Source organism: Oncorhynchus keta, chromosome 8 (assembly GCF_023373465.1).
Source record: "Oncorhynchus keta strain PuntledgeMale-10-30-2019 chromosome 8, Oket_V2, whole genome shotgun sequence".
NCBI lineage: Eukaryota > Metazoa > Chordata > Actinopteri > Salmoniformes > Salmonidae > Oncorhynchus > Oncorhynchus keta.
In genome coordinates this window covers 25,604,335-25,627,437 of record NC_068428.1, presented here as the reverse complement: position 1 = coordinate 25,627,437, position 23,103 = coordinate 25,604,335, and the positions used below count along the sequence as shown (strand labels likewise).

Below are 23,103 nucleotides of genomic sequence, written 5' to 3'. Positions count from 1 at the left end.
TCATGTTGGAGACCGCCTGTCCACTGTGTTAGAACCTGACAACATCATCATGTTGGAGACCGCCTGTCCACTGTGTCAGAACCTGACAACATCATCATGTTGGAGACCGCCTGTCCACTGTGTCAGAACCTGACAACATCATCATGTTGGAGACCGCCTGTCCACTGTGTTAGAACCTGACAACATCATCATGTTGGAGACCGCCTGTCCACTGTGTCAGAACCTGACAACATCATCATGTTGGAGACTCCCTGTCCACTGTGTTAGAACCTGACAACATCATCATGTTGGAGACCGCCTGTCCACTGTGTCAGAACCTGACAACATCATCATGTTGGAGACCGCCTGTCCATTGTGTCAGAACCTGACAACATCATCATGTTGGAGACCGCCTGTCCACTGTGTCAGAACCTGACAACATCATCATGTTGGAGACCGCCTGTCCACTGTGTCAGAACCTGACAACATCATCATGTTGGAGACCGCCTGTCCACTGTGTCAGAACCTGACAACATCATCATGTTGTGGAGACCGCCTGTCCACTGTGTTAGAACCTGACAACATCATCACGTTGGAGACCGCTTGTCCACTGTGTCAGAACCTGACAACATCATCATGTTGGAGACCGCCTGTCCACTGTGTCAGAACCTGACAACATCATCATGTTGGAGACCGCCTGTCCACTGTGTCAGAACCTGACAACATCATCATGTTGGAGACCGCCTGTCCACTGTGTCAGAACCTGACAACATCATCATGTTGGAGACCGCCTGTCCACTGTGTTAGAACCTGACAACATCATCATGTTGGAGACCGCCTGTCCACTGTGTCAGAACCTGACAACATCATCATGTTGGAGACCGCCTGTCCACTGTGTTAGAACCTGACAACATCATCATGTTGGAGACCGCCTGTCCACTGTGTTAGAACCTGACAACATCATCATGTTGGAGACCGCCTGTCCACTGTGTCAGAACCTGACAACATCATCATGTTGGAGACCGCCTGTCCACTGTGTTAGAACCTGACAACATCATCATGTTGGAGACCGCCTGTCCACTGTGTCAGAACCTGACAACATCATCATGTTGGAGACCGCCTGTCCACTGTGTCAGAACCTGACAACATCATCATGTTGGAGACCGCCTGTCCACTGTGTCAGAACCTGACAACATCATCACGTTGGAGACCGCCTGTCCACTGTGTCAGAACCTGACAACATCATCATGTTGGAGACCGCCTGTCCACTGTGTCAGAACCTGACAACATCATCATGTTGGAGACCGCCTGTCCACTGTGTCAGAACCTGACAACATCATCATGTTGGAGACCGCCTGTCCACTGTGTCAGAACCTGACAACATCATCATGTTGGAGACTCCCTGTCCACTGTGTTAGAACCTGACAACATCATCATGTTGGAGACCGCCTGTCCACTGTGTCAGAACCTGACAACATCATCATGTTGGAGACCGCCTGTCCACTGTGTCAGAACCTGACAACATCATCATGTTGGAGACCGCCTGTCCACTGTGTCAGAACCTGACAACATCATCATGTTGGAGACCTCCTGTCCACTGTGTCAGAACCTGACAACATCATCATGTTGTGGAGACCTCCTGTCCACTGTGTTAGAACCTGACAACATCATCACGTTGGAGACCGCTTGTCCACTGTGTCAGAACCTGACAACATCATCATGTTGGAGACCGCCTGTCCACTGTGTCAGAACCTGACAACATCATCATGTTGGAGACCGCCTGTCCACTGTGTCAGAACCTGACAACATCATCATGTTGGAGACCGCCTGTCCACTGTGTTAGAACCTGACAACATCATCATGTTGGAGACCGCCTGTCCACTGTGTCAGAACCTGACAACATCATCATGTTGGAGACCGCCTGTCCACTGTGTTAGAACCTGACAACATCATCATGTTGGAGACCGCCTGTCCACTGTGTCAGAACCTGACAACATCATCATGTTGGAGACCGCCTGTCCACTGTGTCAGAACCTGACAACATCATCATGTTGGAGACCGCCTGTCCACTGTGTCAGAACCTGACAACATCATCATGTTGGAGACCGCCTGTCCACTGTGTCAGAACCTGACAGCATCATCATGTTGGAGACCGCCTGTCCACTGTGTTAGAACCTGACAACATCATCATGTTGGAGACCGCCTGTCCACTGTGTCAGAACCTGACAACATCATCATGTTGGAGACCGCCTGTCCACTGTGTTAGAACCTGACAACATCATCATGTTGGAGACCGCCTGTCCACTGTGTTAGAACCTGACAACATCATCATGTTGGAGACCGCCTGTCCACTGTGTTAGAACCTGACAACATCATCATGTTGGAGACCGCCTGTCCACTGTGTCAGAACCTGACAACATCATCATGTTGGAGACCGCCTGTCCACTGTGTCAGAACCTGACAACATCATCATGTTGGAGACCGCCTGTCCACTGTGTTAGAACCTGACAACATCATCATGTTGGAGACCGCCTGTCCACTGTGTCAGAACCTGACAACATCATCATGTTGGAGACCGCCTGTCCACTGTGTTAGAACCTGACAACATCATCATGTTGGAGACCGCCTGTCCACTGTGTCAGAACCTGACAACATCATCATGTTGGAGACCGCCTGTCCACTGTGTCAGAACCTGACAACATCATCATGTTGGAGACCGCCTGTCCACTGTGTTAGAACCTGACAACATCATCATGTTGGAGACCGCCTGTCCACTGTGTCAGAACCTGACAACATCATCATGTTGGAGACTCCCTGTCCACTGTGTTAGAACCTGACAACATCATCATGTTGGAGACCGCCTGTCCACTGTGTCAGAACCTGACAACATCATCATGTTGGAGACCGCCTGTCCACTGTGTCAGAACCTGACAACATCATCATGTTGGAGACCGCCTGTCCACTGTGTCAGAACCTGACAACATCATCATGTTGGAGACCGCCTGTCCACTGTGTCAGAACCTGACAACATCATCATGTTGTGGAGACCGCCTGTCCACTGTGTTAGAACCTGACAACATCATCACGTTGGAGACCGCTTGTCCACTGTGTCAGAACCTGACAACATCATCATGTTGGAGACCGCCTGTCCACTGTGTCAGAACCTGACAACATCATCATGTTGGAGACCGCCTGTCCACTGTGTCAGAACCTGACAACATCATCATGTTGGAGACCGCCTGTCCACTGTGTTAGAACCTGACAACATCATCATGTTGGAGACCGCCTGTCCACTGTGTTAGAACCTGACAACATCATCATGTTGGAGACCGCCTGTCCACTGTGTCAGAACCTGACAACATCATCATGTTGGAGACCGCCTGTCCACTGTGTTAGAACCTGACAACATCATCATGTTGGAGACCGCCTGTCCACTGTGTCAGAACCTGACAACATCATCATGTTGGAGACCGCCTGTCCACTGTGTCAGAACCTGACAACATCATCATGTTGGAGACCGCCTGTCCACTGTGTCAGAACCTGACAACATCATCACGTTGGAGACCGCCTGTCCACTGTGTCAGAACCTGACAACATCATCATGTTGGAGACCGCCTGTCCACTGTGTCAGAACCTGACAACATCATCATGTTGGAGACCGCCTGTCCACTGTGTCAGAACCTGACAACATCATCATGTTGGAGACCGCCTGTCCACTGTGTCAGAACCTGACAACATCATCATGTTGGAGACTCCCTGTCCACTGTGTTAGAACCTGACAACATCATCATGTTGGAGACCGCCTGTCCACTGTGTTAGAACCTGACAACATCATCATGTTGGAGACCGCCTGTCCACTGTGTCAGAACCTGACAACATCATCATGTTGGAGACCGCCTGTCCACTGTGTTAGAACCTGACAACATCATCATGTTGGAGACCGCCTGTCCACTGTGTCAGAACCTGACAACATCATCATGTTGGAGACCGCCTGTCCACTGTGTCAGAACCTGACAACATCATCATGTTGGAGACCGCCTGTCCACTGTGTCAGAACCTGACAACATCATCACGTTGGAGACCGCCTGTCCACTGTGTCAGAACCTGACAACATCATCATGTTGGAGACCGCCTGTCCACTGTGTCAGAACCTGACAACATCATCATGTTGGAGACCGCCTGTCCACTGTGTCAGAACCTGACAACATCATCATGTTGGAGACCGCCTGTCCACTGTGTCAGAACCTGACAACATCATCATGTTGTGGAGACCGCCTGTCCACTGTGTTAGAACCTGACATCATCACGTTGGAGACCGCTTGTCCACTGTGTCAGAACCTGACAACATCATCATGTTGGAGACCGCCTGTCCACTGTGTCAGAACCTGACAACATCATCATGTTGGAGACCGCCTGTCCACTGTGTCAGAACCTGACAACATCATCATGTTGGAGACCGCCTGTCCACTGTGTTAGAACCTGACAACATCATCATGTTGGAGACCGCCTGTCCACTGTGTCAGAACCTGACAACATCATCATGTTGGAGACCGCCTGTCCACTGTGTCAGAACCTGACAACATCATCATGTTGGAGACCGCCTGTCCACTGTGTTAGAACCTGACAACATCATCATGTTGGAGACCGCCTGTCCACTGTGTCAGAACCTGACAACATCATCATGTTGGAGACCGCCTGTCCACTGTGTTAGAACCTGACAACATCATCATGTTGGAGACCGCCTGTCCACTGTGTTAGAACCTGACAACATCATCATGTTGGAGACCGCCTGTCCACTGTGTCAGAACCTGACAACATCATCATGTTGGAGACCGCCTGTCCACTGTGTTAGAACCTGACAACATCATCATGTTGGAGACCGCCTGTCCACTGTGCCAGAACCTGACAACATCATCATGTTGGAGACCGCCTGTCCACTGTGTCAGAACCTGACAACATCATCACGTTGGAGACCGCCTGTCCACTGTGTCAGAACCTGACAACATCATCATGTTGGAGACCGCCTGTCCACTGTGTCAGAACCTGACAACATCATCATGTTGGAGACCGCCTGTCCACTGTGTCAGAACCTGACAACATCATCATGTTGGAGACCGCCTGTCCACTGTGTCAGAACCTGACAACATCATCATGTTGGAGACTCCCTGTCCACTGTGTTAGAACCTGACAACATCATCATGTTGGAGACCGCCTGTCCACTGTGTCAGAACCTGACAACATCATCATGTTGGAGACCGCCTGTCCACTGTGTCAGAACCTGACAACATCATCATGTTGGAGACCGCCTGTCCACTGTGTCAGAACCTGACAACATCATCATGTTGGAGACCGCCTGTCCACTGTGTCAGAACCTGACAACATCATCATGTTGTGGAGACCGCCTGTCCACTGTGTTAGAACCTGACAACATCATCACGTTGGAGACCGCTTGTCCACTGTGTCAGAACCTGACAACATCATCATGTTGGAGACCGCCTGTCCACTGTGTCAGAACCTGACAACATCATCATGTTGGAGACCGCCTGTCCACTGTGTCAGAACCTGACAACATCATCATGTTGGAGACCGCCTGTCCACTGTGTCAGAACCTGACAACATCATCATGTTGGAGACCGCCTGTCCACTGTGTCAGAACCTGACAACATCATCATGTTGGAGACCGCCTGTCCACTGTGTCAGAACCTGACAACATCATCATGTTGGAGACCGCCTGTCCACTGTGTCAGAACCTGACAACATCATCATGTTGGAGACCGCCTGTCCACTGTGTCAGAACCTCTGACAACATCATCATGTTGTGGAGACCGCCTGTCCACTGTGTTAGAACCTGACAACATCATCACGTTGGAGACCGCCTGTCCACTGTGTCAGAACCTGACAACATCATCATGTTGGAGACCGCCTGTCCACTGTGTCAGAACCTGACAACATCATCATGTTGGAGACCGCCTGTCCACTGTGTCAGAACCTGACAACATCATCATGTTGGAGACCGCCTGTCCACTGTGTCAGAACCTGACAACATCATCATGTTGGAGACCGCCTGTCCACTGTGTCAGAACCTGACAACATCATCACGTTGGAGACCGCCTGTCCACTGTGTTGGAACCTGACAACATCATCACGTTGGAGACCGCCTGTCCACTGTGTCAGAACCTGACAACATCATCATGTTGGAGACCGCCTGTCCACTGTGTCAGAACCTGACAACATCATCATGTTGGAGACCGCCTGTCCACTGTGTCAGAACCTGACAACATCATCATGTTGGAGACCGCCTGTCCACTATGTCAGAACCTGACAACATCATCATGTTGGAGACCGCCTGTCCACTGTGTCAGAACCTGACAACATCATCATGTTGGAGACCGCCTGTCCACTGTGTCAGAACCTGACAACATCATCATGTTGGAGACTCCCTGTCCACGGTGTCAGAACCTGACAACATCATCACGTTGGAGACTCCCTGTCCACTGTGTCAGAACACGACAACATCATCATGTTGGAGACCGCCTGTCCACTGTGTCAGAACCTGACAACATCATCATGTTGGAGACCGCCTGTCCACTGTGTCAGAACCTGACAACATCATCATGTTGGAGACCGCCTGTCCACTGTGTTAGAACCTGACAACATCATCATGTTGGAGACTGCCTGTCCACTGTGTCAGAACCTGACAACATCATCATGTTGGAGACCGCCTGTCCACTGTGTCAGAACCTGACAACATCATCATGTTGTGGAGACCGCCTGTCCACTGTGTTAGAACCTGACAACATCATCACGTTGGAGACCGCTTGTCCACTGTGTCAGAACCTGACAACATCATCATGTTGGAGACCGCCTGTCCACTGTGTCAGAACCTGACAACATCATCATGTTGGAGACCGCCTGTCCACTGTGTCAGAACCTGACAACATCATCATGTTGGAGACCACCTGTCCACTGTGTCAGAACCTGACAACATCATCATGTTGGAGACCGCCTGTCCACTGTGTCAGAACCTGACAACATCATCATGTTGGAGACCGCCTGTCCACTGTGTCAGAACCTGACAACATCATCATGTTGGAGACCGCCTGTCCACTGTGTCAGAACCTGACAACATCATCATGTTGGAGACCGCCTGTCCACTGTGTCAGAACCTCTGACAACATCATCATGTTGTGGAGACCGTCTGTCCACTGTGTTAGAACCTGACAACATCATCACGTTGGAGACCGCCTGTCCACTGTGTCAGAACCTGACAACATCATCATGTTGGAGACCGCCTGTCCACTGTGTCAGAACCTGACAACATCATCATGTTGGAGACCGCCTGTCCACTGTGTCAGAACCTGACAACATCATCATGTTGGAGACCGCCTGTCCACTGTGTCAGAACCTGACAACATCATCACGTTGGAGACCGCCTGTCCACTGTGTTGGAACCTGACAACATCATCACGTTGGAGACCGCCTGTCCACTGTGTCAGAACCTGACAACATCATCATGTTGGAGACCGCCTGTCCACTGTGTCAGAACCTGACAACATCATCATGTTGGAGACCGCCTGTCCACTGTGTCAGAACCTGACAACATCATCATGTTGGAGACCGCCTGTCCACTATGTCAGAACCTGACAACATCATCATGTTGGAGACCGCCTGTCCACTGTGTCAGAACCTGACAACATCATCATGTTGGAGACCGCCTGTCCACTGTGTCAGAACCTGACAACATCATCATGTTGGAGACGCCCTGTCCACGGTGTCAGAACCTGACAACATCATCACGTTGGAGACTCCCTGTCCACTGTGTCAGAACACGACAACATCATCATGTTGGAGACCGCCTGTCCACTGTGTCAGAACCTGACAACATCATCATGTTGGAGACCGCCTGTCCACTGTGTCAGAACCTGACAACATCATCATGTTGGAGACCGCCTGTCCACTGTGTTAGAACCTGACAACATCATCATGTTGGAGACCGCCTGTCCACTGTGTTAGAACCTGACAACATCATCATGTTGGAGACTGCCTGTCCACTGTGTCAGAACCTGACAACATCATCATGTTGGAGACCGCCTGTCCACTGTGTCAGCACCTGACAACATCGTCACGTTGGAGACCGCCTGTCCACTGTGTTAGAACCTGAAAACATCATCATGTTGGAGACTGCCTGTCCACTGTGTCAGAACCTGACAACATCATCATGTTGGAGACAGCCTGTCCACTGTGTTAGAACCTGACAACATCATCATGTTGGAGACCGCCTGTCCACTGTGTCAGAACCTGACAACATCATCATGTTGGAGACCGCCTGTCCACTGTGTTAGAACCTGACAACATCATCATGTTGGAGACCGCCTGTCCACTGTGTCAGAACCTGACAACATCATCATGTTGGAGACCGCCTGTCCACTGTGTCAGAACCTGACAACATCATCATGTTGGAGACCGCCTGTCCACTGTGTTAGAACCTGACAACATCATCATGTTGGAGACCGCCTGTCCACTGTGTCAGAACCTGACAACATCATCATGTTGGAGACCGCCTGTCCACTGTGTCAGAACCTGACAACATCATCATGTTGGAGACCGCCTGTCCACTGTGTCAGAACCTGACAACATCATCATGTTGGAGACCGCCTGTCCACTGTGTCAGAACCTGACAACATCATCATGTTGGAGACCGCCTGTCCACTGTGTCAGAACCTGACAACATCATCATGTTGGAGACCGCCTGTCCACTGTGTCAGAACCTGACAACATCATCATGTTGGAGACCGCCTGTCCACTGTGTCAGAACCTCTGACAACATCATCATGTTGTGGAGACCGCCTGTCCACTGTGTTAGAACCTGACAACATCATCACGTTGGAGACCGCCTGTCCACTGTGTCAGAACCTGACAACATCATCATGTTGGAGACCGCCTGTCCACTGTGTCAGAACCTGACAACATCATCATGTTGGAGACCGCCTGTCCACTGTGTCAGAACCTGACAACATCATCATGTTGGAGACCGCCTGTCCACTATGTCAGAACCTGACAACATCATCATGTTGGAGACCGCCTGTCCACTGTGTCAGAACCTGACAACATCATCATGTTGGAGACCGCCTGTCCACTGTGTCAGAACCTGACAACATCATCATGTTGGAGACCCCCTGTCCACTGTGTCAGAACCTGACAACATCATCATGTTGGAGATTGCCTGTCCACTGTGTCAGAACCTGACAACATCATCACGTTGGAGACCCCCTGTCCACTGTGTTAGAACCTGACAACATCATCATGTTGGAGACCGCCTGTCCACTGTGTCAGAACCTGACAACATCATCATGTTGGAGACCGCCTGTCCACTGTGTCAGAACCTGACAACATCATCATGTTGGAGACCCCCTGTCCACTGTGTCAGAACCTGACAACATCATCATGTTGGAGACTGCCTGTCCACTGTGTCAGAACCTGACAACATCATCATGTTGGAGACCCCCTGTCCACTGTGTCAGAACCTGACAACATCATCATGTTGGAGACTGCCTGTCCACTGTGTCAGAACCTGACAACATCATCATGTTGGAGACCGCCTGTCCACTGTGTCAGAACCTGACAACATCATCATGTTGGAGACCGCCTGTCCACTGTGTCAGAACCTGACAACATCATCATGTTGGAGACCGCCTGTCCACTGTGTCAGAACCTGACAACATCATCATGTTGGAGACCGCCTGTCCACTGTGTCAGAACCTGACAACATCATCATGTTGGAGACCGCCTGTCCACTGTGTCAGAACCTCTGACAACATCATCATGTTGTGGAGACCGCCTGGAAAAACATGGAGGCCTTGATATTTATTGCCACTTGTTATATAGCCATTTGTTATCTAGTGTGATAGCATTATGGTTCATATGCCTATAATCAACAGTTATAAATCTTTTAGGACATATTTTGACACTGTGTTTGGCATGAAACAAGTGCTGCTGCTCCATAAACATCAATGAGAAACTGTGACGTCACTGCTATCTGAGGCCCCAGTCACATGAGAATTTGACAGTCTCTCTCTCTCCATACAGAAAAAGCTCAATTCTGCTGACTTCCAGACCAATTAGCCGAAAACGTATACCTCCCACTACACCCCACCCCCTCTCTCTGCACCCTAAACACGTTTGGGTTGATTTAACGGGAATAGGGAAGGCCAAACACACACACACACACACACACACACACACACACACACACACACACACACACACACACACACACACACACACACACACACACACACACACACACACACACACACACACACACACACACACAAAACCCCCCTCTCATTCAGGAAGGGAGGTGAGTAGAGGAAGAAGGGGAAGACGGGGGAGAGGAAGAAAGACTGAAAGAGGAGGATAGTCTGGGATTCCAGAAATATTTGATGCCCCCCTCCCCTCCCTCTCTTCCTGATTGAAAGCTGTGCCTTAAACGCTTCCTGGTTGGGCTCCGCAGACCACTGGGACTGGGCTAGTGTAAACAGACTAAACTTTTCTGCTATTGCTACTCCATATGTCCCTCAACATCCCACCCCCACTCCCCTCACCTCTCCCTTCAATCTCTCCACCTCACCCCCCCACATCCCCCCCACTTCTCCCTTAAAACCTTCCACCTATTTAAAGTCTGCTACTCCAAGCCAGGGCCGGACCATTTCAATGTTTTAATATCCGTAGTAGCTAGTATTCAGGAACATGGGGTCCATGGCAGAGCTGCATTTGTTTGCTGTGTAACATATTTGGTGAGAGAGAGAACATAGCACCACCCAGCAACACAGAGAAACTCACAGAAAAGCTGTGTTGCTATTTCTGACCAAGCCAAAATAAAGCCATCTCTCTCTCAGGTCTTGTAGTCTGGCTATAGAGAGACAGACAGGTCTCAGATGTGGGTACATAGGGCTCCACAAGGCTCCAAACGCATTAGCAGGCCACTGGCTGAGCCAAAGGATAATGGTCCAACACTCTAGTCCCCAGCCAGACTGGAGCTAAGGAGACCAGCATCTCTAAACTTAGACAGCATGCATCTGGATCTGCATATGTCAACACACACGCACAGCTACTCTAAGAGGACGTGTTAGTAGACCATAGACAGAGGTGTTTTATGTCTCTCTCTCTCTCTCTCTCTCTCTTTTCCAGAGGCTTAATGATTCTAGTACAGCCAAGCGTTCAGGCTTGATGAATGTTTAAACTACCTGTTTCAATATTAGCTTTAATTAAATATTTACTTCAAATCCAGTAATGGTTATGAATATTTAGCATCTACTGACCATTCAAACATAAAAATATTTCTACAGCACACTTTCACACTGATAAAAAAGCCCTATGAGGATATGAAACATTACCACATAGACTATGACACAGAAATACACCATTATTCTCTTCCTCTATGGAGAGTCTGAGAGTCTGTTTACGTTGGTGTTAGGTGGCAGGAAGTGTCATTTATAGAAGGGCATATGAGGGCATATTTTATTGGTCTGGCACTGATGCAAGATGCCTGATAGGGGTCCTACCACAAGACAGGTGTGCCTAGTTAACTCCAGTCAGTACAGTCAGCTTTCTAATTAAAATGTTCCCCAAATATCACGAGAATAAAGGAAGATGAAGAGAGGGAGAGAGACAGTCAGAGAGAGAGAGATTGAGAGAGAAAGACAGAGAGACAGAGAAAGATACAGAGACAGAGAGAGAAAGAAAGAGAGAGAGAGAGAGAGAGAGAGGGATTGAGAGAGAAAGACAGAGAAAGAGAGACAGAGACAGAGACAGAGACAGAGAGGAAGAAAGAGAGAGAGAGAGACACAGAGAGAGAGCGAGAAAGACAGAGAGAGAGACACAGAGAGAGAGAGAAAGGCAGAGCGAGAAAGACAGAGACAGAGACAGATTGAGAGAGAGAGAGAGAGAGAGAGAGAGAGAGAGAGAGGGAGAAAGACAGACAGAGAGAAAGACAGAGAGAGAGAGACACAGAGAGAGAGAGAGAAGGGCAGAGCGAGAAAGACAGAGAGAGAGAGAGAGAAATAAATACCTATTTTTGATCATGCAGAATGACTAGCGTTCAGTAATGTTTTAATTTGTGTTGGCATTTCCCATGACACAGCCTGTCATTTCAACGGATGTGGTTTTAAACACACGCAGCACTTCCTCTATAAATGCTGTGTTGATGTCTTTCAAATGCTCTTGGAAATCATAAAAATAAATTTCCCATCGTTTCAGCCTCTTAGAAAGACTGAAGGACAATACAGTAGTAGCTTGCTGTGTTACAGCTTTAAGTGATAGCATTAGGACATCACTACCACTTCTTGTGGTAGTGATGTCCTAATGACATGGTGCAGAGAGAAAAATGTGCTCTTTTATAATGCTATTCTAAACATTTTGCCATGATAAAATATGGCAATTTTAAAGCTAATTTCCAGCAATTCTACAGTTTTTGCCATAGGGCAGGGGGAAACATTTGCTGTTTTATAGCTCATTTCATGCTTTTGTTCACATTTTGCAATGAGGCTAAGATAAAATGTTGCATTTAAAGCTAATGTCCTGCAATTCCACACATTTTGCTATAATGTGCTTTCAAACATTGAAAAAAATGGGATGTGGGCCCCCTGGAGGTTGGGGGCCCCGGGGCACGTGCCCCTGCGTTCCAATTCTGTAATCGGGCCCTGCTTCCGGTCATCATACAACAGGGCAACGCTCCCCACTCCTCCCATCTCTGACCCTTAAAGCACACCCCCTCAACCAGCACTGATATCCCTCCTTATCTCCCTCCCTTTCTCCATCTTTACCCGTTCATGCTTGGTGACGCGTGTCATACCCGTTCATGCTTGGTGACGCGTGTCATACCTGTTCATGCTTGGTGACGCGTGTCATATCCGTTCATGCTTGGTGACGCGTGTCATACCCGTTCATGCTTGGTGACGCGTGTCATACCCGTTCATGCTTGGTGACGCGTGTCATACCCGTTCATTTTTGGTGACGCGTGTCATACCCGTTCATGCTTGGTGACGCGTGTCATACCCGTTCATGCTTGGTGACGCGTGTCATACCCGTTCATGCTTGGTGACGCGTGTCATACCCGTTCATGTTTGGTGACACGTGTCATACCCGTTCATGCTTGGTGACGCGTGTCATACCTGTTCATTTTTGGTGACGCGTGTCATACCCGTTCATGCTTGGTGACGCGTGTCATACCCGTTCATGCTTGGTGACGCGTGTCATACCCGTTCATGCTTGGTGACGCGTGTCATACCCGTTCATGCTTGGTGACGCGTGTCATACCCGTTCATGCTTGGTGACGCGTGTCATACCCGTTCATGCTTGGTGACGCGTGTTATACCCGTTCATGCTTGGTGACGCGTGTTATACCTGTTCATGCTTGGTGACGCGTGTTATACCCGTTCATGCTTGGTGACGCGTGTTATACCTGTTCATGCTTGGTGACGCGTGTTATACCTGTTCATGCTTGGTGACGCGTGTCATAACCGTTCATGCTTGGTGACGCGTGTCATACCTGTTCATGCTTGGTGACGCGTGTCATACCCGTTCATGCTTGGTGACGCGTGTCATACCCGTTCATGCTTGGTGACGCGTGTCATAACCGTTCATGTTTGGTGACGCGTGTCATACCTGTTCATGTTTGGTGAGGCGTGTCATACCTGTTCATGTTTGGTGAGGCGTGTCTTGTTGTGGATGTCTGAGGAGACCAGGTTGAACTGGTGTCTCTCTGCCAGTAACCTTAGTAGGATGACTACCGTCCTGCTGCCACACTTCCCCACACGATTATACACCACCTGACTGGGGAACGGCAGCACCTGAATGGGAGAACAACAGAACACACACTGCTGAGGAGACAGCAACAATTGTCTCATCAAATAACAATTAGCTAATCAAAGACATGATTATTGCCTTCTGGAGGTAACATAAAGCTAAGATAAGGGTAAGAATGATGGTAGGTACAGCTGAAAGATGACACCAGGTAAATGAGGACGAATTCAAATATGGTTAGGATGAAAGGAAAGAAGAAAAGAAAGTGAAGAAGGGTAACACTGCCAAAGGGATTGGACCGCTCCTTCTCGTAACTCTTACTCTGTCCTTCCTCTCTGACCTCTGACCTGTCTTTTGTGTCTATTTTTCCAGGGGGCTGTTCTCACTCGACCCCCGATGCCCTGCCATCCTGCACATAAACTCCACACGAAGTGCTTTATCACACACACACACACACACACACACACACACACACACACACACACACACACACACACACACACACACACACACACACACACACACACACACACACACACACACACACACACACACACACACACACACACACACACACACACACACACACACACACACACACCCTCAAACATAATATATGCCATTTAGCAGACGCTTTTACAAACGACTTACAGTCATGTGTGCATACATTCTACGTATGGGTGGTCCCGGGATTGAACCCACTACCCTGGCGTTACAAGCGCCATGCTCTACCAACTGAGCTACAGAAGGACCACATACAAACACAGCACACACACTGGTCACTGTAACGCATCCCTCGATTCCATCTGATAGCAGAAGGATCACTGAAATAAGGACAAAGCTATTAGCAGTTGAATAACATCTGAAAGGTGTCGTTATTGATGCTCCTAACCTTTTCCCTGTCATGACTTCAATGAAGCCTATTTTATTAGAAATACAAAGAGTGAAGAATTCAGAGGCGGGAAATTCCTGCCGGCATTCCCAGTCTGGAATGGTAACTGAGATTCCCCTTCGGGGAAATTCCTGCCGGCATTCCCAGTCTGGAATGGTAACTGAGATTCCCCTTGGGGGAAATTCCTGCCTGCATTCCCAGTCTGGAATGGGAACTGAGATTCCCCTTGGGGGAAATTCCTGCCGGCATTCCCAGTCTGGAATGGTAACTGAGATTCCCCTTGGGGGAAATTCCTGCCGGCATTCCCAGTCTGGAATGGTAACTGAGATTCCCCTTGGGGGAAATTCCTGCCTGCATTCCCAGTCTGAAATGGTAACTGAGATTCCCCTTGGGGGAAATTCCTGCCGGCATTCCCAGTCTGGAATGGTAACTGAGATTCCCCTTGGGGGAAATTCCTGCCGGCATTCCCAGTCTGGAATGGTAACTGAGATTCCCCTTGGGGGAAATTCCTGCTGGCATTCCCAGTCTAGAATGGTAACTGAGATTCCCCTTGGGGGAAATTCTACACATCTGACAGGGACACTAAAGACACGTCTACTACAGTACAACTCAGGGTTAGGGGATGGTGCTGAACCCCATGACAGGCATTTTAGTGTAGTGGTCCACATTTTTGTGCGTTTGTGTGTGTGAGTGTGTGAGTGTGTCTATATGTGTTGGTTTTTCTCCATGTTTACCCCTACAACTCCTGTATCCCAGTCCACAGTGTTTTGTATGATGAAGCCCAGAGCGGTTAGGGCCACACACACACCACTTCATTTTGCTCCTCTATCTTGACCTGTATCCCTGCCTGCCTCGCCCCAGCAGCACAGTAAAAACATGGCCTGTCACGTATCAATTTGAGGACAGCCCGTCACTTTATCAACAATGTATTTCCTGTTTTTCCAGAATACTGGGGTTACAGGAAATCATCAGAGGATAAAATGCTTTGGCAACGGTTGGGAACAGAAATATGTGTGTTGTTTGGCCTGGGCTTGAAAGAGGGTGGGATGATGACCATCCCCTGTGATAACTTTGTTTGCACTTGTGTTGATAGGCATGAGTCTGCCTGTGTCGTGTCACATGGTTTACACCCTTAACTCCCCTTTGATAAAACATCATCAACACTGTATGAGGTCGTTCTAGACATAAAGTGGGTTTATTTAATAGAAAAAGGTCTGGAAAAGAGGGCTGTATTCAATCAAAACCTATGGCCAGAAGAGTCCGGTGCTAGAAAAAACAAAATATTCTTCTTGCACATCCTGACAGCGGAATTCGATCCGACTAAGAAATGAAACAATTCTGAAAGTGTGAAACAATAAGACAGTCAAATCTGTGTCAATTCTCACAGCACAGAAAGAAATTGGGATCAAGGGAGTCAGTGCACGTCAATTGTGTTTCTCTTATACAGGCCTATCATGTCTCTGTTTTTGTAGTAATACCAGACCTCTTAGCTTATCACATTCTAATGGCAGTGATAACATATCTGCTGTGTTTGCATGAAGAACAAAAACATCTGGGTTTGTTAGAATTAGCTCACAGAGGGCAAGGAACCCTAGGGCCTAGCCACCCCAGTACAACCCCTCTGATGTGGTTGCTAATGGTAGCTAGCTGTGGTAAAACTTTGATCTGAAAGGAGGGAAGAAAAATAGTGGAGAAAACTACAAATAGTAGCCAGGCAGCCAGTATAGCCTACACAAGAGCATAGCGCTTTACAGTAGCCTATTAGTCACCCACTAAGCGTAGAGCACAGCGCTTTACAGTAGCCTATAAGTCACCCACTAAGCGTAGAGCACAGCGCTTTACAGTAGCCTATAAGTCACCCACTAAGTGTAGAGCACAGCTCTTTACAGTAGCCTATAAGTCACCCACTAAGCGCAGAGCACAGCGCTTTACAGTAGCCTATAAGTCACCCACTAAGCGCAGAGCACAGCGCTTTACAGTAGCCTATAAGTCACCCACTAAGCATTTAGGCCTCTTTTTTTGGTCCTGTTGGGATGTCTATTTTTTGTTGCAGTTTGGACTGGCCTTGATTTCAACGTCCAAGGACAAAGATTTTTGGTTGGGTCCGGACCAGACCTGAACCAATCATCAACGTCTATTTTTGGTTCAGATTTTGTCCGGTCTGGACCGGCCTTTATTTCAACGTCCTCAAGATGTTCGGTCGGTACCGGCCTATATTTGGCCCAATCATAGTCACTACAGTACCAGTCAACAGTTTGGACAAACCAAGGATTTTTCTTTATATTTCACTATTTTCTACATTGTAGAATAATAGTGAAAACATCAAAACTATAAAATAACACATATGGAATCATGTAGTAACCAAAAAAAGTGTTAAACAAATCAAAATATATTTGATCTTTGATATTCTTAAAAGTAGCCACCCTTTGCCTTGATGACAGCTTCGCACACTCTTGGCATTCTCTCAACCAGCTTCACCTGGAATGCTTGTCCAACAGTCTTGAAGGAGTTCCCACATATGCTGAGCACTTGTTGGCTGCTTTTCCTTCACTCTGCTGTCCAACTCATCCCAAACCATCTCAATTGGGTTGAGGTCAGATGATTGTGAAGGCCAGGTCATCTGATGCAGCACTCCATCACTTGCCTTCTTGTTAAAATAGCCTTTACACAGCCTGGAACAAATGATAGTCCCACTAAGCGCAAACCAGATGGAATGGCGTATTGTTGCAGAATGCTAAGGTAGCCATGTTGGTTAAGTGAGCCTTGAATTCTAAACAAATCACTGACCGTGTCACCAACAAAACACCCCCACACCATCACACCTCCTCTTCCATGCTTCACGGTGGGAGCCACACATGCAGAGATAAGTTGTTCACCGACTCGGCGTCTCGCGAAGACACAGCGGTTGGAACCACAAATCTCAAATTTGGACTCATCAGACCAAGGACAGATTTCCACCAGTCTAATGTCCATTGCTCATGTTTCTTGGCCCAAGCAAGTCTGTTCTTCTTATTAGTGTCCTTTAGTAGTGGTTTCTTTGCAGCAATTCAAATCAAATCAAATCAAATCCCAAAAAAGTATTTGTCACACATACACATGGTTAGCAGATGTTAATGTGAGTGTAGCGAAATGCTTGTGCTTCTAGTTCCGACAATGCAGTAATAACCAACAAGTAATCAGGGAAGCTAGAAACCATTATACACAGGCAGTTAGAAAAGCCAAGGCTAGCTTTTTCAAGCAGAAATTTGCTTCATGCAACACTAACTCCAAAAAGTTCTGGGACACTGTAAAGTCCATGGAGAATAAGAACACCTCCTCCCAGCTGCCCACTGCGCTGAAGATAGGAAACACTGTCACCACTGATAAATCCACCATAATTGAGAATTTCAATAAGCATTTTTCTACGGCTGGCCATGCTTTCCACCTGGCTACTCCTACCCCGTTCAACAGCACTGCACACCCCAACAGCAACTCGCCCAAGCCTTCCCAATTTCTCCTTCTCCCAAATCCGTTCAGCTGATGTTCTGAAAGAGCTGCAAAATCTGGACCCCTACAAATCAGCCGGGCTAGTCACTCTGGACCCTTTCTTTTTAAAATGATCTGCTGAAATTGTTGTCACCCCTATTACTAGCCTGTTCAACCTCTCTTTCGTGTCGTCTGAAATTCCCAAAGATTGGAAAGCAGCTGCGGTCATCCCCCTCTTCAAAGGGGGGGACACTCTTGACCCAAACTGCTACAGACCTATGTCTATCCTACCATGCCTCTCTAAGGTCTTCGAAAGCCAAGTCAAAAAACAGATTACCGACCATTTCGAATCTCACCATACCTTCTCTGCTATGCAATCTGGTTTCAGAGTTGGTCATGGGTGCACCTCAGCCACGCTCAAGGTCCTAAACGATATCTTAACCGCCATCGATAAGAAACATTACTGTGCAGCCGTATTAATTGATCTGGCCAAGGCTTTCGACTCTGTCAATCACCACATCCTCATCGGCAGACTCGACAGCATTGGTTTCTCAGATGATTGCCTCGCCTGGTTCACCAACTACTTCTCTGATAGAGTCCAGTGTGTCAAATCGGAGGGTCTGCTGTCCGGACCTCTGCCAGTCTCTATGGGGGTGCCACAGGGTTCAATTCTTGGACCGACTCTCTTCTCTGTATACATCAATGAGGTCGCTCTTGCTGCTGGTGAGTTTCTGATCCACCTCTACGAAGACGACACCATTCTGTATACTTCTGGCCCTTCTTTGGACACTGTGTTAACAACCCTCCAGGCAAGCTTCAATGCCATACAATTCTCCTTCCGTGGCCTCCAATTGCTCTTAAATACAAGTAAAACTAAATGCATGCTCTTCAACGGATCGCTACCTGCACCTACCCGCCTGTCCAACATCACTACTCTGGACGGCTCTGACTTAGAATACATGGACAACTACAAATACTTAGGTGTCTGGTTAGACTGTAAACTCTCCTTCCAGACCCATATCAAACATCTCCAATCCAAAGTTAAATCTAGAATTGGCTTCCTATTTCGCAACAAAGCATCCTTCCCTCATGCTGCCAAACATACCCTTGTAAAACTGACCATCCTACCAATCCTCGACTTTGGCGATGTCATTTACAAAATAGCCTCCAATACCCTACTCAACAAATTGGATGCAGTCTATCACAGTGCAATCCGTTTTGTCACCAAAGCCCCATATACTACCCACAATGGCGACCTGTATGCTCTCGTTGGCTGGCCCTCGCTTCATATTCGTCGCCAAACCCACTGGCTCCATGTCATCTACAAGACCCTGCTAGGTAAAGTCCCCCCTTATCTCAGCTCGCTGGTCACCATAGCATCTCCCACCTGTAGCACACGCTCCAGCAGGTATATCTCGCTAGTCACCCCCAAAACCAATTCTTTCTTTGGCCGCCTCTCCTTCCAGTTCTCTGCTGCCAATGACTGGAACAAACTACAAAAATCTCTGAAACTGGAAACACTTATCTCCCTCACTAGCTTTAAGCACCAACTGTCAGAGCAGCTCACAGATTAATGCACCTGTACATAGCCCACCTATAATTTAGCCCAAACAACTCTTTCCCAACTGTATTTAATTTATTTATTTAGTTTGCTTTGCACCCCATTATTTTTATTTCTACTTTGCACATTCTTCCATTGCAAAACTACCATTCCAGTGTTTTACTTGCTATATTGTATTTACTTTGCCACCATGGCCTTTTTTGCCTTTACCTCCCTTCTCACCTCATTTGCTCACATGGTATATAGACTTGTTTATACTGTATTATTGACTGTATGTTTGTTTTACTCCATGTGTAACTCTGTGTCGTTGTATCTGTCGAACTGCTTTGCTTTATCTTGGCCAGGTCGCAATTGTAAATGAGAACTTGTTCTCAACTTGCCTACCTGGTTAAATAAAGGTGTTATAAATAAAATAAAAATTACTTTATTAATTAATTCCAAGTCATCACCTCATCTCTACAGAGCTGCTAAAATGCACCTGAAATCAAAGTTTGGAAAATACATATTTTCAATGTCATTTTGCTTACTGCGAAATGTGTAACGTTCTGACCCTAGTTCTTGTGTTATTTATTTTAGTTGGTCAGGACGTGAGTTGGGTGGGTATTCTATGTTTTGTGTTTCTAGGTTGGGTTTCTTGTTTGGCCTGATATGGTTCTCAATCAGAGGCAGGTGTTAGTCATTGTCTCTGATTGGGAACCATATTTAGGTAGCCTGTTTTCTGTTGGGGTTTGTGGGTGGTTATTTTCAGTCTTTGTGTGTCTGCACCAGATAGAACTGTTTCGGTTGTCACTTTGTTGTTTTGTGTTTTTGAAGTGTTAAGTTTTCCATTAAAAAGATGAACACTAACCACGCTACGCTTTGGTCCTCTCTATCTCCAGACGACAACCGTTACAGAAACACCCACCAAAAAAGGAACAAGCAGCGTGGTAACAGGCAGCAGCAGCAGGAGCAGTGCAAAAAGGAGGACATTCTAGATGGCAAGGGTTGCTACACATGGGAGGAGATCCTGGCTGGAAGGGATCGCTTCCCATGGGAACAGGTGGAGGCAGCCAGGAGAGCGGAGGCAGCAGCTAAAGGGAGCCAGCGCTTTGAGGGAACACGGCTGGCAAGGAAGCCCGAGAGGCAGCCCCAAAATTTATTGGGGGGATGACACGGGGAGTGTGGCTAAGGCACCGGAGGAGACCTGAGCCAACTCTCCGTGCTTATCGTGGAGAGAGAAGGCGTTGTACCGGGCAGGCACTGTGTTATGCGGTGCCCCCGGTGCGTGTGCATAGCCCGGTGCGGTACATTCCAGCTCCTTGTATCGGCCGGGCTAGAGTGGGCATCGAGCCAGGTGCCATGAAGCACTGGTCTCCAGTGCGTCTCCTCGGGCCGGCATACATGGCACCAGCCTTACGCATGGTGTCCCCGGTTCGCCAGGACAGCCCAGTGCGGGCTATTCCACCTCGTCGCACTGGCCTGGCTACGGGCAGCATTCAACCAGGTAAGGTTGGGCAGGCTCGGTGCTCCAGATCTCCAGTGCGCCTTCTCTGTCCGGTCTATCCGGTGCCATCTCCACGCACCAGCCCCCCGCACCAGGCTTCCTGTGCATCTCCGGAGCCCAGTACTCCCTGTTCCTGCTCCTCGCACTCACCCTGAGGTGCGTGTCCTCTGCCCAGTACCACCAGTGCCGGCATCACGCACCAGGCCACCAGTGCGCCTTCAGGGTCCAGTACTCCCTGTTCCTGCTCCTCGCACTCGCCCTGAGGTGCGTGTCCCCAGGCCGGTACCACCAGTGCTGGCACCACGCACCAGCCCTACAGTGGGCCTGTCCTGAGCCGCCAGAGTCTCCCGTCTGTCCTGAGCCGCCAGAGTCTCCCGTCTGTCCTGAGCCGCCAGAGTCTCCCGTAAGTCCTGAGCCGCCAGAGTCTCCCGTCTGTCCTGAGCCGCCAGAGTCTCCCGTCTGTCCTGAGCCGCCAGAGTCTCCCGTCTGTCCTGAGCCGCCAGAGTCTCCCGTCTGTCCTGAGCCGCCAGAGTCTCCCGTCTGTCCTGAGCCGCCAGAGTCTCCAGTCTGTCCTGAGCCGCCAGAGTCTCCAGTCTGTCCTGAGCCGCCAGAGTCTCCAGTCTGTCCTGAGCCGCCAGAGTCTCCAGTCTGTCCTGAGCCGCCAGAGTCTCCCGTCTGTCCTGAGCCGCCAGTCTGTCCTGAGACGCCAGAGCCGCCAATCTGTCCTGAGCCGTCAGAGCCGCCAGTCTGTCCTGAGCCGCCAGAGCCGGCAGTCTGTCCAGAGCCGCCAGAGCCGCTAGTCTGCCCAGGGCCGCCAGTCAGCCAGGAGCCACCAGTCAGCCAGAGCCTCCAGAGCCGCCAGTCAGCCATGAGTTGCCAGAGCCGTCAGCCAGCCATGAGCCGCCAGAGCCGTCAGTCAGCCAGGAGCCGCCAGAGCCGTCAGTCAGCCAGGAGCCACCAGAGCCGTCAGTCAGCCAGGACCTGCCAGAGCCGTCAGTCAGCCAGGACCTGCCAGAGCCGTCAGTCAGCCAGGAGCTGCCTGTCATGCCAGCGATGCCGGAATTGCTCCTCAGTCCTGAGCTACCCCTCAGTCCGGAGCTGCCCCTCAGTCCTGAGCTGCACTTCAGTCTGTAGCTGCCCCTCAGTCCAGTGGGGCCCTTTAGTCGTGTTGCCAGTCCTAGGTTGGCGGCGAGGGTTGCCGTTCCCAGGATGCCACAGAAGCGGACTAAGACTATGGTGGAGTGGGGTCCACGTCCAGTGCCAGAGCCGCCACCAGACCCAGAGCCCCGCCCAGACCCTCCCCATTAGGTTCAGGTTTCCGCAACTTGGAGGGGGGTACTGTCACGTTCTGACCCTAGTTCTTGTGTTATTGCTTTGTTTTAGTTGGTCAGGACGTGAGTTGGGTGGGTATTCTATGTTTTGTGTTTCTAGGTTGGGTTTCTTGTTTGGCCTGATATGGTTCTCAATCAGAGGCAGGTGTTAGTCATTGTCTCTGATTGGGAACCATATTTAGGTAGCCTGTTTTCTGTTGGGGTTAGTGGGTGGTTATTTTCAGTCTTTGTGTGTCTGCACCAGATAGAACTGTTTCAGTTGTCACTTTGTAGTTTTGTGTTTTTGAAGTGTTCAGTTTTCCATTAAAAAGATGAACACTAACCACACTGTGCTTTGGTCCTCTCTATCTCCAGACGACAACCGTTACAAAATGACAACAGAAAAGAAAACAAGGATTTGGGATAGTAACCAATTAGAAGTGTATTGAACTATTGAACTCCTATGTTCAAATGAGTGCCCGATTAAAAGTGCTTTGAACTATGCTGAAAACAGAGACAGGAAAGAGGCACTACCAGTCATTTCTCTACTTTGTAAACCCACTGATCAGTGAATTTTAACAAATTGCAGTGTTACTGTTATTACATTTTT

At 48.8% G+C, this 23,103-nt stretch overlaps 1 protein-coding gene across 4 annotated transcripts in view; it reads right to left on the bottom strand.

Moving 5' to 3' along the window:
• LOC118371917 (uronyl 2-sulfotransferase-like) overlaps nucleotides 1-23,103 on the bottom strand; it is a 150,667-nt gene that overhangs the window by 20,024 nt on the left and 107,540 nt on the right. For all 4 annotated transcript variants that reach the window (XR_008140922.1, XR_008140921.1, XR_008140923.1 and 1 more), the window contains exon 3: nucleotides 13,674-13,829. Coding sequence is in view for 1 of the 4 variants with exons in the window: in XM_052523878.1 (XP_052379838.1) it covers nucleotides 13,674-13,829 (156 nt within the window). In the remaining 3 variants the exon portion in view is untranslated. The remainder of the gene's footprint in view (nucleotides 1-13,673; nucleotides 13,830-23,103) is intronic.